This window comes from Drosophila suzukii (assembly GCF_043229965.1).
Source record: "Drosophila suzukii chromosome 2 unlocalized genomic scaffold, CBGP_Dsuzu_IsoJpt1.0 scf_2c, whole genome shotgun sequence".
NCBI lineage: Eukaryota > Metazoa > Arthropoda > Insecta > Diptera > Drosophilidae > Drosophila > Drosophila suzukii.
The window spans coordinates 5,983,609-6,003,188 of NW_027255896.1; the positions used below are offsets into that span (position 1 = coordinate 5,983,609).

The window sequence follows — 19,580 nt, forward strand, 5'->3', positions numbered from 1 at the left end:
AACGCGTCACCCACCGCGCCGACAGCTTTCTCATGCCCAAAATTTCATGCAGGATATGACCCACGCGGTCTTTTGACATCCCTACTGTCTCAGCTATCTCGCGTATCTTCAATCGGCGGTCTGCCAATACGAGATCGTGAATTTTTGTCACGTTATCCTCCGTGGTAGCCGTTTTCGGGGCACCTGGGCGTGGCTCATCAAAAACCGACGTGCGACCACGTTGAAACTCGTTAAACCAATTTTTGACGGTCGCCATCGAAGTAGAAGAGTCACCGTACACAGCATCCTAGCGCTCTTTGATTTCTCTGCGCGATTTCCCTTCCAAAAACAAGAATCGAATCACAGACCGATATTGCTCTTTCTCCATTTTTCTAAAATACGCGGACACGTCCGATTCCACACGCAGTCAAACGAGTCCGATCCTGCTGAAGTTTCGACAGTGGCAGTCTCTTGCGATAGTGACGCCATCGGGCGGTGAGGCTAAGTATTTATTGGACTGCCCTCGTACTCGCCGTTTAACTACGGAATGCTAATTGGCGGATGTGGCAAGTTTAGGCTCATAGGCGCGACGTTTTTATTGAAGCAGGTTCATTTCGTATTCCTCGTATAATGTGTGGAGTTGGGCTAGCTCTGCTTCTGCCAGAGCTGCGGCCAGGTGTGCTATCCAATTCGTCGTGGGCTTGCCTCAGTAACGCCCAATGGAGATCCAGGTGCCTTTGTATGGCTGGGGTGACGGTTGGGGCGTTCGAGGCTAATGTTAATGATGATTCCAATTCCCTGTCAATTGCGGAGTCTCCTTTGACTTGATCTCCTGTTGTGATCTTGAAGTTGGCCGAAGTTCGTCTGGGGGCCTTCGGAAGTCCGCTTCCAGTCGGAATGTTGTCCAGAAAGATTTTCTGATATTTTTCAACCAGCTCCCTAAGTGCTACTAGTCGTGAAGAGTACTCACTTTCAGTGGGTATTGCCGCTTGTTGGACTTCTTTATTTAGGTCGCAAAACTGCTGCCAGAGATCGTTTAGCTGCTTTAGCTTACAGGAATAATAGCCGTCTCGTTGGCGTCGTTCGACCGATCTGTACTTGTAGCTCATTTTGGTTGTCTAGTAATCGATTGTGTAAATCGATTCTTGTGTGACTTGTTTCCTCTACAACCGAAGTAGACATATTGTGTGTCTTGGAAACAAAAAATCCTGCGAAGCCGGATAAAGCTGTGTGTCCTGTGAAGCTGGATTAAGCTGACGATCCTGTGACGCTGGATAAAGACGCGTATCCTGTGAAGCTGGATGAAGCTGACGATCCTGTGACGCTGGATGAAGAAGCGTATCCTGTGAAGGTGGATGAAGCTGACGATCCTGTGACGATGGATGACGAAGCGTATCCTGTGAAGATGGATTAAGCTGACGATCCTGTGACGCTGGATGAAGAAGCTTATCCTGTAAAGCTGGATTAAGCTGACGATCCTATGACGTGTTAACGGGTCTTCTCACCAGTCAGAGGTTCAGCCTTTGGTGGGAAGGTGATTGCTTGAGTGTGATCCTTTGTTGTTAAAGGATCACGTCGGGGTCACCAATGTTTGTGCCTAACCGAAGTAGACACTTCTGGGTCACACCGCGGGACGAGGGGATATGAGCACTTGTCGCTGGCACGGGGACGCTTTGCTGGCAGGACGATCGCGTCGCGGCAATGGCAACGATGGTAACTGCGATGCCGGACCACAGGCGATGCCGAACTGCGCTCATGTTGAGCTAACGTAGGTTAGCTGCTAGTGGAGATAGTGTAGTACGAGCCCTATTCCCAGAGGTAGGAAGTAGAACCGCGGAGTTATGAAATGCGTTGATAACTGATTTATTCTTTATTTGATACATGTTCATAAACTACTCGGAACACGGAAGTTTAGTGTAATGATTAGTGAAGTAAGCTATATTAGTAGCAGTTGTGCTGACTGCATTGGTGGTTTAGTGTGCCGTTGAGTCGGTGAGACGGTGAGTTAGTGAGACATAGAATACGCTGATCAGCAATTCTCATCTGCAGTGGGTGCTACTGAGCGCCTGGTACTGTTCCCAACTTGGCTATTGCTTGATTTGTTGGGTGTGGTCATGTTGAGCAGGAGTGCAGGAGCAGACACAAAGGTTTGTGTACGAACAACCACAAAAACCCCAAACTGAAATAAAATCATACGGGGACCCATCTCACTAAACTCATGCCTAGCCAAAATCCCCGACAAAATAACAGCAAAAGGTTGTGGTGGTTCGTTTCAAACAAAGACCTCATTTACAGCAGCCAATTCGGCTTTAAAGGAGGCAAATCTGTACAACATACAGTCAGTTTGGAAAATAGGCGCACGTATCATCAACTGTTAAAAACTTTATGACAAAAAGGAAAATAATAGTTAAGACCGGCACCTATATCTCCAATACCTTCCCCCTTAACAATGGCATCCCGCAAGGCTTTCTAATCTCTGTCATTTTACTACTCACAGCCTACAGCCCTTACCAACATCATCTCTATCCCCAAACATATTAAGTTCTGCACTTACGCAGACGACTTTCATCTCCTAATAGAACACAACTAACTCAAAAACCCCACAACGAGTTAACAGACACCTTTAACTAAATTGACGAGTGGTGAACTCACTCAGGCTCAGTCCTTTCAAAAGACAAATGCCAGATACATACAGGAGACACTACTAAACCAATCACAGACATCCTCAAAATACTAGGACTCACTATCAACAACTCACTAGCTACTTAGGAATCGTAGGAAATGAAAGCGCAAACGAGGCAGCCAAGTGGCTGCTAAATTCCCTTAAACTCTCACTGCCAACATACACTCCAACGACATAAACCACTTCTTAAAAAAAGAAGTACCAAATAAACAATCTAACATACTTAGTTCGCAATCCAACTGGTGCCAACAACATTTCAGTTAAAATTTTTTATCTAGCATGAAAATTGTGGGCGCCACAGGCTTGGGCGGTTTGTGGGCGTTAGAGTGGGCGTGGCAAACTTTTTTTTTGGGTCAATCGATAGGTATTGACGAGAACAACACATTTCAGTTATTCTAGTATCAAAACTGTAGAAGCCACAGTTTTGGGCGGTTTGTGGGCGTGGCACTCTGCTGATACAAACTTACGCTGCGCAGGAATCTCAGGAATCTGCATGACTAATCCCAGTATTGTAGCTTGTATAGTTTCCGAGATCTCAGCGTTCATACGGACAGACGAACATGGCTAGATCGACTCGGCTAGTGATCCTGATCAAGACTATATATACTTTATGGGGTCGGAAACATTTCCTTCTGCCTTTTACATACTTTCCGACGAATCTAGTATACCGTTTTACTCTACGAGTAAATAAATAAATAACTGAAATGTATTGGTTTTGTCAATACCTATTCATTGGTTTAAATATGTTTTTGCCAAGCGAACTCTAACGCTTAGGCATGCAGATTGAACAGACTTCTGCGCTTGTGGTAGTAAAGTGCCACGATCACAAACGCCCATTACACTGAAATCTGTTTGGCGCCCACATTTTTTAAGATTTTATAAAAGTGTAAATGGTAATTTATTAATACCTATTAGAATCTTGCTTGAATCTATCCAAACTTGCTTCTGCTCACTGTTCAACGATTTTTCGAAACACCAAATTTTAAATGTATAAAAAAGTATTTTCTGAAGTGAAATATCGTGACAATCGCGTACCTGTTTTTCATTTTTTTGTAATCTTGTTTCTTGTTGATATCTTGCAACGACTCAAAACACTCCTTGTGAGGCAAGTATAGTTTAAAGTAATAATTGATAATACGGCTTTTGTTGGAGTATACTACTGTTGGCAAACAGTAATGTGAATTTGTTTGTAAAACAAGAGAGGAAGTTAACTTCGGCAAGCCGTAGTTTGTATACCTTAGCAGTTATAATTATTAAATTTAATTCGAAATTCGTAAAAATACAAAAAATGATATTCCCAATATTATAAGATAATACGTCAAAAAACACCAAAGCTATAATTTGTTTCATAGTATTTTCCCACCACTTTTCGGATCGTTCCTATAATATAGTAGTCCGATTTTGATAAAATTAAATTCGAAATTCAGAACTAATTAAAAAATGTTATATCCAAGCGTAGGAGGTTATATGTTAAAAAACACCAGATACATTTAAAACAAAATTTTATTATTCTTATGGGAGCTATAAGATATAGTGGTCCGATCCAGCTGGTTCCGACTTTTATACTACCTGCAAAAGAAATAAGACTTTGGGAAAAGTTTCAGCCTGATAGCTTTAAAACTGAGAGACTAGTTTGCGCAGAGACGGACGGCCAGACGGATAGGCGGACATGGCTAGATCGACTCGTCTAGTGATGCTGATCAAGAATATATATACCTTATGGGGTCAGAAACGTCTCGTTGCAAACTTCTGACTGAAATCATAACACCCTCTGCAAGGCACTATGTTGAATTTGACCCGTTTCCTTGGCCAAAACTCATTTTTCGCGAGTATAAATTTTCCGTTTTTTCAATGTTACCATGTTAAGAAATGATCAAAATGCTATGTTACATACCTAAAATGTTAACTTAACAGTTTAGTGTTACAATAACAGCTGTTAAAGTCAGCTGTTGCAAGCAAACAACACGTGCTGTCTTAAAGGTTAACTTTGCGGTGCAATTTTAAATTGGCATATCTCTGACAAAAAATCATGTAATAATCAAACTCAAAATGAATATTAATTCTTGATACTAATATGTTGCGTGTTTCGTTCGTATTTTTCTAACAATTTGTATATTTAGCAAGTTGTGTCCCTTTGTCACTTTTGGAAAGAAAGTTGAACTTTTCAAAGAGTTTAAAAACAAATTTCAAATTATTTCAGTGTCTGTCTATATACTAGAGGTGCAGAAACATCAATGTTTTTCGATGTTACATCGATGTTTGCCTGTTAAAACATCGGAAAAGCGACGTTTTCTGCATGTTGTAAATTCTGAATTCCGAACTAGTAAGCACATTGTGCGCTTTTTGCGCCTTTTTGCGTTATTTGATTTAATAGGAAGCAACATCTTAATCAGCAATGCAGATCTCCTAGAAGTGTGGCGTAAGCAAAGGAGCTTTTGTGAGAAACAAAATTCTATATACACTGTTATTAGTGACAAAATTGATGGCAACGTTTTGGAAGAAAATCATCGTTATTAAAAAGATAAAGTCCGAAATTTTTCTGCAAATTTATGGCGAATGTGCAAAAATGCTGTAGGAAGGTGGAAAGGTTCAAAAAGACACATTCAAGCTATATGGAAGGTTATATGAGCCTTAATTTAACTAGAGAAGAAGCCAAAGGACAGGAATTAAAAAAACCAGTTGGACGTCCAAAGATGCCATTCAATATAAAAGGTAGAAGAGCTCAAAGAGAGCAAGCAGCCGACCTCTCCGCGGGACAAAAACATAACGCAAGATGACTGACTCAACCGGCAAGCATAGGTGCTCGTAGGCGCGGGCTAGTTGATATTGCTGTCCTATTAAGATTATTTGCATTAAACCCTGGAAAAGCCGTCACTATTCGCAAAGTGATAAATAAGCACGTGGTACAGCCTTCGCGATCTTCCGCTGCAGACACCGTAGCAAACGTTTCTTTGCAAGGCCTATTGAATCACACAAAAAGTCGAATAGTGAATTATCAAAAAGAGGCTATTGCAACGGCACTGAACATCCAGCCGTCTGACTTTTTATCTGCCGAATTGATATTGAGTTATGGCTTTGATGGCAGCACGGGACAAGCTAACTATTATCAGGCTTACACTAACGACCAGTCCCAAGATGCAGACTCTTCACTGTTTGCCACGACAGTTATGCCTCTTTGTCTGAAGTTATTAAAGATGTGAACAAACGTATGGAAAGCGAAATCAGTGCATTAAATTCTATTAAAGTAGATCTCAATGAAAGGCAATGTATATATGTAAGGCTTACCTTGTATTTGACTGTAATTGATGGCAAAGTGCTTAATGTCCTAACAAATACGAAATCTTAGCAAGCTTGCCCAATCTGCACTGCGACACCGAAAGATTTGTTGGTTTAGGTTTTTTTAACTCGTACTTCATGCTGGGTATAAAATGGACGCAAAGCACAATGCACAATGCAAAGCATTGTGTTGCAAAAAAAAAAAAATTCAGTGAATGTTTTGGGAAAAGCTGTCCCTGAAAGTTGACCAGCCAAAACAAGGAGGATTCGGAAGCACAAATGTTGGGAACACAGCACGCCGAGCATTCAGCTTTATCAGAAATAACTGGCGTCGATACACAGCCTATTTTAAACATGAGGAATATACTTATATCATTGTCCTGGCCAATAAATGCCAAAAAATTTGAAGAACTTTGCCATCAAACTGGTCACCCAATAATTGACAAATATACGTCGCTACCAATGACATCGACGGTCCACAAGATTATTGTCCACTCAAGAGTAATATTGGTAAACACTGTTCTTCATATCGGTTATTTTGGTGAAGCAGCTGAATGCAGAATTAAAATATATAAATCCGACAGACTACACCATGCAAGGAAAAACAGCCGAATTAACACAGACGTTTTTCACAGAGCAATGGATACTTCCGACCCCATAATGTCATCCTTAAATTTAAAAAGGCGGATCAAAAAACATAAGAGACTTGCTTTGCCAGTAGAAGTCATCCAGCTGTTGGCTTGTGAAGTTGAATCTGCAGATGAGTGTGCAAATAATATCGACGCAAGGGAAGACAACAATACATATTTTTTTATAATAATAATGAAATTGATGACATTGATAAAGTTGAAAATAAATACATAAAATACATTATAGAATAACTTCTGTATTTATTTTGTGATCTGGACCAAATTTGCAGGACACATTTGAAATAATAATGATCTAACTTTCTAACTGCTTTAAATTTTAATTTTTTTCCGTGGGCGGATATAGCTATGTCTGTCTGTCTGTTTCTACGCAAAGTAGTCTTTCCGCTTAAATTCTACTGGTATGAAAGCCTCCCAAAAGTATTATTTATATTGCAGGTAGTATATAAGTCTGAACCAGCCGGATCGGACAACTATGTCCTATAGCTTCCATACGAATGATCAAAAACAAGAAAGGAAGTTAACTTCGGCACGCAAGTTTGTATACCGTTTAAGTTAACAGAAATGATCAACGTTAGTAACACAATGTTAAATTCTTAAGGATTGTTGCTAGCTTCAGTGATGTTTGTGTAAAATTTAATTTGTAATGCTGAAAAGTTTAAATATTCTATATTCCAGAGTAAATGAAAATACGATCAAAATCAAAAAAGCAATATTTTTTTTTAAATAATAATTTTATTATTTCTCTGACCGTTTCTTTGACAGCTATATGTCATCCGATTCTTATTAAATTTAATTTGAAATTCTTAAAAATACAAAAAATGATATTCCCAATAGTATAAGATAATATGTCAAAAAACACCGAAGCTATAATTTGTTTCATATAATTTTCCCACCAATTTTCCGATCGTTCCTATGGCAGCTATGTGATATAGTCGTCCGATTTTGATAAAATTAAATTCAAAATTCAGAACTAATAAAAAAATGTTATTTCCACGCGTAGGAGGTTTTATTTAAAAAAAAACACCGAAGCTATAATTTGTTTCATATAATTTTCCCACCAATTTTTCAATCGTTCCTATGGCAGCTATATGATATAGTCGTCCGATCCCATAAAGTATATATATTCTTGATCAGCATCACTAGACGATTCGATCTAGCCATGTCCGTCTGTCCGTCCGTTTCTACGCAAACTAGTCTCTCAGTTTAAAAGCTATCGGGCTGAAACTTTCCCAAAAGTCTTATATCTTTTGCAGGTAGTATATAAGTCGGAACCAGCCGGATCGGACCACTATATCTTATAGCTCCCATAAGAATAATCGGGAAAAAAATTTTAAAAAATTTTATCTTTGGTGTTTTTTAACATATAGCCTCCTAAGCTTGGAAATAACATTTTTTAATTCGTTTTGAGTTTCGAATTTAATTTTATCAAAATCGGACGACTATATCATGTAGCTGCCATAGGAACGATCGAAAAATTGGTGGGAAAATAATATCAAACAAATTATAGCTTCGGTGTTTTTTAACATATAACCTCCAACGCTTGGAAATAACATTTTTTTATTAGTTCTGAGTTTCGAATTTCATTTTATCAAAATCGGACGACTATATCATATAGCTGCCATAGGAGCGATCGGAAAATTGGTGGGAAAATTATATGAAACAAATTATAGCTTCGGTGTTTTTTTTTAAATAAAACCTCCTACGCGTGGAAATAACATTTTTTTATTAGTTCTGAATTTTGAATTTAATTTTATCAAAATCGGACGACTATATCACATAGCTGCCATAGGAACGATCGGAAAATTGGTGGGAAAATTATATGAAACAAATTATAGCTTCGGTGTTTTCTGACATATAACCTCCTACGCATGGAAATAACATTTTTTAATTAGTTCTATATTTCGAATTTAATTTTAGCTGCCATAGGAACGATCGGAAAATTGGTGGGAAAATTATATGAAACAAATTATAGCTTCGGTGTTTTCTGACATATTATCTTATACTATTGGGAAAATCATTTCTTGTATTTTTAAATTTATTAATTATAGCGGCAAGGGTATTCAAGCTTCGGCTTGCAGAAGCTAACTTCCTTTCTTGTTAACAATCACTTATTCACTGTTATAATTTTTCAATAGGTCGAACTTATTTAATTCACTGCTCTTATACTTTTTCTCGATTTGTTCTACTATTCGATTCGGATCTCAAAAACGGACTTCCTGCTCTCTAGTTCAATGACCAAGATTTTATCCCCAAAAATTGATAAAGAAAATTACTCAAGAGAATCGGAAAATAGGATGATGCAATTTGCCAATTAAATTTGAAGTCCAATCGGCCGGAAATTGGTGTTTACATTAGCGGAGTTTAGGGACCGCTTTGGGGATCATTTAGTTTACGCTAGCGGACTCGGGGCTCGCTTTGGGGATCTTTTGTTTACGTTAGCGGACTCAGGGCTCGCTTGGGACTCCAATTGTTTACATTATCGGTTTGGATGTTTACAGCATCCGTTTTATTCGGACTGCGTCAAATTGATCTGGGTGGCAATGATTTGGAGGCCTGGTTGACAGAAATAGCTGACCACGGATTTATCTCGGGTCTGTCAGAGTTATTTGGAAATTAGCTCTCGGTTCAAAGTTGTTTATAAATTGGGTAAGAGCCCCTAATAAATGTGTCATATAAATTATATTGCTATAGTTTCCGAAATCTCTGCGCTCATACGGACGGCTTTGGGAGGTCTGTGGGCAAAGAATACTAAATATACCAAAGAAATACCAAAGACCCAACCAGAACCCTACGTTTGCCAACCTCTAGTTGCCTATGCAAAACCTATGTAAAACAAGGAATAACGCCATAGCCAAGTGCCTCGATATATACCTGTTTCTCAGCTAAGGGAAGCGAAAGGGAGATGGAGATATGGAAGCAGCGCCACCGACCCCCGACTTCAAAATATGGGTATGTAGATGGCAGACAGATTTCAGCGTTGGAAACATTTTTTAGGTCAATCGATAGGTATAGGCGATTTGTGTGCTTTAGAGCACATTTGGATATCAAAACTGCGCTGAATACGAAGCATTGGAATCTAAATCTGAAATCCCAATTCACAGCGTTCACAAATTTTTTCAGAAAACGTTTAACTTTCGTATGCGACGAAATTAATATTAATGCACGGAAAAAATCGATTGGTAAAATTTACCAATATAATAGTAGAACGGTCCCTAACCACCGAATTGTTAATTGTACCCGTAAAATAAAAATAAAACGTGGATGTAAGGGTTACTATAAGAAATAGTTATATAACTATAAAAAAAGATTAGAGTATAACCATTCTTATCCAACCCATAAAATTTAGTTAGTAAATTTTGTTAATAGTTATATATACCTATGAAATTGATCAAATTGTTTTTTAAACTCATAGATACTTTACTGTAGGATGGTAATATATAAGCTAAATAAAACAATGGAAAACGCTATAGTCGATGGCCTCGACTATTACATTTCCGTTACTCAGCTTAAGAGAGTTCGAGAGGGATGGAAATATGCTTAAAGCATCTCTGATTTTTTCACTAACACACCTAGCCTATAGCGCCACCTACCTTCTTCTCCTATAGAGCCACCTATCTTCTTCTCCTATAGCGCCACTTGACCTTCAGCGCCAACAAGCCAGTAGCGCCCCTAGCGGCTTGGAGGCGTATTAGTGAAACCGCTTATTTGCTGCCTGTGGTGTGCAATCTCGATTGAACTGCCAAATATTCAGCGCTTATTGAGCACTCAATCACTGCGAGTTCATCACTGAGCGCTCAATGAGCGCACAATTTGCACGAAAATGAGTTCTTAAATTAAGATAGGCGTGTCCTAGGGTTCATCAGTGCTCAAAAACAAGCACGCATTGAGCTCTTTATGAGCACCCTTTTGATCACTTTTTTGAGCAGCAGAAAAAGCACACATTCAGTACATTTTGAGCGCTTGCTTTAGCAGCAAAAAAGCACACGCTCATCAACTTTTCACTTGTATTTAATTTCTATATTTTGACTTTTATTTATTAATTTCTTTATTTTAAAATTTTGCCTCCTCGCCAGTTTCTGTGGTCTGCATTGCCTTCTTTTTAGTGCAGCTGAGGTTCGTTACGCACCGCATTGCCTTCTGCATCTCCTTTTCGGGAGGCTCCGTGGGCTCCAGCAGAGCGATTGCATCTAGTATTAGAAAAAAATTTGTTTTAAAAATAGAACGCGACAGGAATAAAAGCGAGTGACCGAAAGTAATCGTTATTTGTAAGTTTTATTTACAATAAAAGAAATGCTATTTTTGGCATTTCAAGCAAAAATCCCAGAAGATTTTTAAAAATTTAACTTACAAATAATAGTTACTTTCGGCCCCAATAAAAACATACTTAGTAAGGCGCGGACGAAATTTGGGTACATCTTTAGCTTCTTCTTGTTCACAACTCACTTGTTTTGTTTTCAATATGTCGTTTTTATATTATAAATGTTTATAATAATTATTTTCTCTTTAAAAATAATTAAATTTGGTAAAATTTTTTTTGGATTAAATATTTTTATATTTTAATTAAACATAAATGCAATGGATAAAATACATGGCAAAAAATATGAAAGTTAAATATGAAACCTTGGACTTACTACAATTTTTTTATCAGTGTAGAAATTGCAAACTTTTGTTTTCGGTCACTAGATTTATTTTATTTTGTTCTAAAAAATTATTAAGAAAAATTTACCACACATTATTTATATATTTTTTATTTTATTTTGCAGTTGCGGAAAAAAATAACACTTTTTCAGGGACTGAAAGTTAAAGATGTTTGAGACTTTTATTTAAATAGCCATGTTTGCTTATGCACACAGAAGTAAAAACTGTGGTGTAATGTTATTAAAATTCATTTTTAACGACTTTTAACAACAAATTTAAGTTTTAAGAACAAACATCTTATTTTGTGTCCCTAGGAACTTTTCACTCACTAAGATCTTTAAATTCTTTCACAGATTTATTCAATTTTTATTTATATGCACCATTTGTTGATTTTCACGTCAAAAATAAATATTTTTCACTGCTACTTTTTTCCGCCACTGTGTTTTTTTGGGAAACTTGTATTTCCCTTATTTTTAATATACATCAACATGTTTTTTACTCTCACTGTTTAAAAAATTATTGGTCTACGACAGACTTACCTGGGAATCGTATAAGTATTACTTTCGATTCGATTTAGCGTCGCTTGTGAACGGTTGTGTTTACTCTTGTGCTCTGAATTTTTTGTCTATTCTGTGATTTTTTGCGAGTGTTTTGTGTTTGTTTATTAACAAAGCTTAGTCTAACCGCTGGGTTAGTGTGTTTAGTGTTTTTTACTAGATCTCCCAGTGATTATAGTTATTTTAGCATTTATATTAGATTTGTTTAATCTACTAGCTTTGTTAGTGTAATTCTTATACTCACTAAACTTGCTAAAACTCTTCGATTCTCACTCTCTCTCCCGCTCTATATTACAACTGTAACTTAAACTCTCTCTGAACCTGCCAAATTTCTGGTAGACTTTTGGTGTGCTATTCTCTTGTCTCTCTCTCTCTCTCTCTCTCTTGCTTGCTTTACATTGTAACTGTTCCTGCGTAAAGTTGTCAGTGTCCCACAAGCAACGCTCAATCGATAGAAGATTTTTTCTCTCGTGCTCTCTTACGTTTAAATTATTACGCGATCTCGCGCTCTTATTTTTTTCGTGTTTTGTGCCTTTGTGGTTTTGGAATTTGATCCCAGTGCCAAATTTACTCGAGGTATTTTTCATATATTATTCTATTTTATTTAATCTCCTTAAAATGGCTCTTGTCTGCTCTAAGAAAAATTGTACTCTTTCGTCTTCAACTAAAGACCCTTTTATTTTCTGCTGGCGAGTCGATAATGCACGTTAAATGCGCAGGATTTACTGGTAGAGTCAAAGACTTTATTGATCAGAATTCTGGACTCATGTGGTCATGTGGATCCTGCAAGGAAATGGTTGTTGAGATGAGCGGCTTTATGAAGCAGACTCGAGACAGCCTTTTGAATCTCTCTGGTGCTTTTAAACAGCTCAATGAGGGGTTCAATTCCGTTTGTGCCCAATTTAATAATAAAAAATTACTAACTGAGTCGCCTAAACGTAAAAAAACCAGCTCAGCGGCAGTTAATACGGTCACGGTATCCACCCCAAATCCGAACTTGGTGGCTGCAGCAGTCTCTGTTGACACTGTGGTAAGTGAACCTACTGCGCCTATGGATACAGCTGTTTTAGGTGAAGTCACTGCTTCTCGAAGTCGGGTGGTAAATAAACCTTCAGTGCCGACTACGGTGCCGACCGTACCTGTAGGTACAGAAGTTACCGTTTCTGGCTCTCAGCTTAGTGAGGTGCAATCTGCTGCTGGGGGTCGTAAGAAATTATCAGTTGTTCCACAAAGAAAACAATTATTTGTTTCGAGATTCACTCCAGATACCACATCTGAGGATGTTTTGGAATTTATTCGTGAAAAATTCCCATCCGAGAATATTTCAGTGGAACAATTTAGATTTTCATATGCTCGTAGTATATCGTCGTTTAAAATATTTGCTCCGCCTGATGTGTTTAAGGTACTACTTTCTGAAAGCTTTTGGCTTAATGATGATTTAGTAATAAAAGAATTTGTTTCCAATAAACCGAGAACAAATAACAGACCTTCCACGGCGCCAAAAAATTAAAAAGGTTATTTTTGGCCTATCAAAATGTTAGGGGACTAAATATGAAGCTACCCAAGCTTTATGCTGACTCCTCTGCATTTACTGCTGATATTTTGGCTTTTACGGAAACTTGGTTGAAGCCAGAGATATCTGACAATGAAGTTCTGTCAAACAATTTTAATGCCTATAGGACCGATCGCTCCTCACGTAGGGGAGGCGGTGTGCTGATTGCCGTTAGCACTAGCCTAACTTCCGAAAGAATTCACTCTGATACTCCTAATGAAATTGAATTTGTTAGTGTGAAAGTTTCCTTGCAATCATTCTCAATATTTGTTACATGCTCCTATATTCCACCTGGCTCTGATTTAATAATTTATGAGCACCACCTGTCTGCGATAAAATCTGTTCTATCCCTTCTTTCTAACAGTGACCTTTTGATTTATTTGGGTGACTTTAATCTCCCTGGTATTTCTTGGTCTCCTCCTGAGTCAGTCACTAGTCGCTATACCTCTATCCGCCCATGATTTTGTAGATGGTCTTCTAGAATTATCGTTACAGCAAGTAAGCTTTATACGGAATTCATTAAATAGACAACTAGATCTTGTGTTTGTTTCAGACCCGTCTGAAGTCACGGTATCTAGAATTGACGCTCTTGTTGTACCTGAAGACCGATATCATCCAACAATGGAATTGACAATCTGCCTCCCATGCGTTGATACCCTCTCTCCTTTAGTTTCTCAAACTAAAGTGAGATGTTTCCGAAAATGTAACTTTAAAAAACTTAACGACATGATTTCTCAATATAATTGGACAGAATTGTACAATTGTATGGATATTGAAAGCGCCACTGAACACTTCTATATAGTGTTAAATACCTTTTTAAATGAATGCGTTCCTGATAGGTTTCCTTCAAAGACAAACAGGCCACCTTGGTTTACCAATGCGCTTCAAAGACTTAAAAACCTTAAGACAAACACTTATAAAAAGTATAAGAAATCGGGTAAGCCATCTGATTTTTCGAAATATGTGGTGGCTCGATCGGATTTTAATGTTCTTAATAGTCATTGTTATTCTATGTATTTAAGTCGATGTAAATTTGAATTTTCAAATGATCCGAAGCAGTTTTATAACTTTGTCAATGCCAAGCGTAAGTCGTCAGCATTGCCTTCATCGGTACGTTTTAACTCAATGGAGGCATCGACGGATTCTGAAATTGCTGATTTATTTGCCGAGTTTTTCCAAACTACTTATAGTTCGGCTGCTTGGTCAAATTCTAACTACCCTAATCCCTTAAATAAGGCAAATTGTATCTTTACCCCTGAAATTACGGAAATTTCTCTCGTAAGAGACTTAGAAAAAACAACGCCAACTTATTCTCCCGGTCCTGATGGACTCCCCGGGTGTGTGCTTAAGTTTTGTGCGTCAACCATATGTAAACCGATTCTTAAACTTTTTAATTTGTCTATTTCATCGTCAGTTTTTCCTACTATCTGGAAGGACTCTTTTATCATTCCACTTCACAAAAAGGGTGCGAAGGCGGATGCCCAGAATTACAGAGGTATTTCTAAATTGTCGGCAATTCCTAAAGCATTTGAACGTATTATTACTTCTCATTTGCAACATTTATGTTCCTCGCTAATATCACCGTGTCAGCATGGTTTTGTTAAGCGAAGATCGACTACCACCAACCTTCTGGAATTGTCATCTATTGTAATAAATGGATTTAAGAATAAAATGCAGACTGACGTTATATACACTGATTTCAGTAAGGCCTTTGACTCTGTCAACCACTCTCTTCTCTTATTCAAATTAAATCAGCTTGGGTTTCCATGTAATCTATTAACTTGGATTTCAAGTTATTTGAATGGCAGGACTCAGAGGGTTATATTCAAGAACGCTGCCTCAAAACTGATCTATGTGACATCTGGAGTGCCTCAGGGTAGTCATTTGGGCCCTTTGCTGTTTACTTTGTTTATTAACGATCTTCCCTCTATCATAACATACTCTCGTGTACTAATGTATGCTGATGATGTTAAGCTTTGTTTATCACATAATGATATAGCGTCGGGTTTCAACTTACAGTCAGATATTGATTGTTTTCAGGGATGGTGGGAGTATAACCTTTTAAATTTGAACTGCCTTAAATGCAACGTTATGACTTTTCATAGAGGTACTCCTACTTTTGTTAGTTACTCTCTTCAAAATACGCCACTCGACCGTATATATTCAGTTAATGACTTAGGCGTTCTTCTGGACCCAAAACATAAATTTGACTGCCACATAATGTCCACTGTCAGCAAGGTCATGAGTGTTCTTGGGTTTATAAAGCGTTGGTCAAAAGAATTTGATGACCCTTATACAACCAAATTATTATTTACCTCCCTTGTCCGTCCTATTTTGGAATATTGTTCTTCGGTTTGGAGTCCACAATACCAAGTGCATATTGACCGTATTGAGTCGGTACAAAAAAAATTTCTTCTTTTTGCCCTTCGTAGTTTGAACTGGGATCAAAACATAAGGCTACCTTCCTATCAGAGTAGATTACTATTGCTTAATTTACCTACCCTTGCAAATCGTAGAACAATGCTTGGTACTATTTTTATGCAAAATCTTATAAGAGGTGATATTGATTCTGTAGAACTTGTAAACCGCCTAACTTTCAATGTTCCCGTTAGACTGACACGAAATTATTATCCCCTAAATTTGCCACGATGTACATCTAATTTTTGTCTGCACGAGCCCTTTCGCGTTCTATGTAATAATTATAACAACCTCTATCATTTAATTTGCACTTCAACTTCTATCCCGGTATTAAAAACTAATATTTTAACTCATTTGCTTCATTCTTAGATGCTTCTTTTATTTTCATTTGTGTCCCGTCTCTATTTGTTTTTTGTATCTTCCTCGCGAACTCGTATTTTTTGCCCAAATTGATAAAAGGGCCCCGCGCGTAACAAGCACGTGCTTGGTGTCGTTGGGCCACTTGTTTGTACTGCTCGTAGTGCATCAACGTCCATCATATATATATAAAAACCACTGGCTTATTCTATTTAACAACGTTAATTGCGAGTAAATCTAACTCCTTTACATAAGTAAACGCAAGTATATATATTCTTGATCAGCATCACTAGACGAGTCGATCTAGCCATGTCCGTCTGTCCGTCCGTTTCTACGTAAACTAGTCTCTCAGTTTTAAAGCTATCGGGCTGAAACTGTCCCAAAAGTCTTATATCTTTTGCAGGTAGTATATAAGTCGGAACCAGCCGGATCGGACAACTATATCTTATAGCTCCCATAGGAATAATCGGGAAAAAAGTTTTTAAAAATTATATCTTTGGTGTTTTTTAACATAAAACCTCCTACGCTTGGATATAACATTAATTAATTAGTTCTGAATTTTGAATTTAATTTTATGAAAATCGGACGACTATATCATATAGCTGCCATAGGAACGATTGTAAAATCGGAGGGAAAATAATATGAAACAAATTATAGCTTCGGTGTTTTTTAACATATAACCTCCTACGCATGGAAATAACATTTTTTAATTAGTTCTATATTTCGAATTTAATTTTAGCTGCCATAGGAACGATCGGAAAATTGGTGGGAAAATTTTATGAAACAAATTATAGCTTCGGTGTTTTCTGACATATTATCTTATACTATTGGGAATATAATTTCTTGTATTTTTAAATTTATTAATTATAGCGGCAAGGGTATTCAAGCTTCGGCTTGCCGACGCTAACTTCCTTTCTTGTTAACAATCACTTATTCACTGTTATAATTTTTCAATAGGTCGAACTTATTTAATTCACTGCTCTTATACTTTTTCTCGATTTGTTCTACTGTTCGATTCGGATCTCAAAAACGAACTTCCTGCTCTCTAGTTCAATGACCAAGATTTTATCCCCAAAAATTGATAAAGAGAATTACTCAAGAGAATCGGAAAATAGGATGATGCAATTTGCCAATTAAATTTGAAGTCCAATCGGCCGGAAATTGGTGTTTACATTAGCTGAGTTTAGGGACCGCTTTGGGGATCTTTTTGTTTACGTTAGCGGACTCGGGGCTCGCTTTGGGGATCTTTTGTTTACGTTAGCGGACTCAGGGCTCGCTTGGGACTCCAATTGTTTACATTATCGGTTTGGATGTTTACAGCATCCGTTTTATTCGGACTGCGTCAAATTGATCTGGGTGGCAATGATTTGGAGGCCTGGTTGACAGAAATAGCTGACCACGGATTTATCTCGGGTCTGTCAGAGTTATTTGGAAATTAGCTCTCGGTTCAAAGTTGTTTATAAATTGGGTAAGAGCCCCTAATAAATGTGTCATATAAATTATATTGCTATAGTTTCCGAAATCTCTGCGCTCATACGGACGGCTTTGGGAGGTCTGTGGGCAAAGAATACTAAATATACCAAAGAAATACCAAAGACCCAACCAGAACCCTACGTTTGCCAACCTCTAGTTGCCTATGCAAAACCTATGTAAAACAAGGAATAACGCCATAGCCAAGTGCCTCGATATATACCTGTTTCTCAGCTAAGGGAAGCGAAAGGGAGATGGAGATATGGAAGCAGCGCCACCGACCCCCGACTTCAAAATATGGGTATGTAGATGGCAGACAGATTTCAGCGTTGGAAACATTTTTTAGGTCAATCGATAGGTATAGGCGATTTGTGTGCTTTAGAGCACATTTGGATATCAAAACTGCGCTGAATACGAAGCATTGGAATCTAAATCTGAAATCCCAATTCACAGCGTTCACACATTTTTTCAGAAAACGTTTAACTTTCGTATGCGACGAAATTAATATTAATGCACGGAAAAAATCGATTGGTAAAATTTACCAATATAATAGTAGAACGGTCCCTAACCACCGAATTGTTAATTGTACCCGTAAAATAAAAATAAAACGTGGATGTAAGGGTTACTATAAGAAATAGTTATATAACTATAAAAAAAGATTAGAGTATAACCATTCTTATCCAACCCATAAAATTTAGTTAGTAAATTTTGTTAATAGTTATATATACCTATGAAATTGATCAAATTGTTTTTTAAACTCATAGATACTTTACTGTAGGATGGTAATATATAAGCTAAATAAAACAATGGAAAACGCTATAGTCGATGGCCTCGACTATTACATTTCCGTTACTCAGCTTAAGAGAGTTCGAGAGGGATGGAAATATGCTTAAAGCATCTCTGATTTTTTCACTAACACACCTAGCCTATAGCGCCACCTACCTTCTTCTCCTATAGAGCCACCTATCTTCTTCTCCTATAGCGCCACTTGACCTTCAGCGCCAACAAGCCTGTAGCGCCCCTAGCGGCTTGGAGGCGTATTAGTGAAACCGCTTATTTGCTGCCTGTGGTGTGCAATCTCGATTGAACTGCCAAATATTCAGCGCTTATTGAGCACTCAATCACTGCGAGTTCATCACTGAGCGCTCAATGAGCGCACAATTTGCATGAAAATGAGTTCTTAAATTAAGATAGGCGTGTCCTAGGGTTCATCAGTGCTCAAAAACAAGCACGCATTGAGCTCTTTATGAGCACCCTTTTGATCACTTTTTTGAGCAGCAGAAAAAGCACACATTCAGTACATTTTGAGCGCTTGCTTAGCAGCAAAAAAGCACACGTTCATCAACTTTTCACTTGTATTTAATTTCTATATTTTGACTTTTATTTATTAATTTCTTTATTTTAAAATTTTGCCTCCTCGCCAGTTTCTGTGGTCTGCATTGCCTTCTTTTTAGTGCAGCTGAGGTTCGTTACGCACCGCATTGCCTTCTGCATCTCCTTTTCGGGAGGCTCCGTGGTATTTGTTTTTTCTAGTATTAGAAAAAAATTTGTTTTAAAAACAGAACGCGACAGGAATAAAAGCGAGTGACCGAAAGTAATCGTTATTTGTAAGTTTTATTTACAATAAAAGAAATGCTATTTTTGGCATTTCAAGCAAAAATCCCAGAAGATTTTTAAAAATTTAACTTACAAATAATAGTTACTTTCGGCCCCAATAAAAACATACTTAGTAAGGCGCGGACGAAATTTGGGTACATCTTTAGCTTCTTCTTGTTCACAACTCACTTGTTTTGTTTTCAATATCTCGTTATTATATTATAAATGTTTATAATAATTATTTTCTCTTTAAAAATAATTAAATTTGGTAAAATTTTTTTTGGATTAAATATTTTTATATTTTAATTAAACATAAATGCAATGGATAAAATACATGGCAAAAAATATGAAAGTTAAATATGAAACCTTGGACTTACTACAATTTTTTTATCAGTGTAGAAATT

The 19,580-nt window shown here is 37.5% G+C and overlaps 1 protein-coding gene across 15 annotated transcripts in view; it reads left to right on the plus strand.

Annotated features, from left to right (window-relative positions):
• rl (Mitogen-activated protein kinase rl) overlaps window positions 1-19,580 on the plus strand; it is a 554,163-nt gene that overhangs the window by 111,480 nt on the left and 423,103 nt on the right. Inside the window, exon 5 of one of the 15 annotated variants that reach the window (XM_070998785.1) lies at window positions 11,352-16,393. The exons of the other annotated variants lie outside the window; for them this stretch is intronic. Within the exon in view, the coding sequence (XP_070854886.1) occupies window positions 11,352-11,402 (51 nt within the window). The 3' untranslated portion in view covers window positions 11,403-16,393. Of the gene's footprint in view, window positions 1-11,351; window positions 16,394-19,580 lie in introns of those variants that run through there. 15 annotated transcript variants of the gene reach the window in all.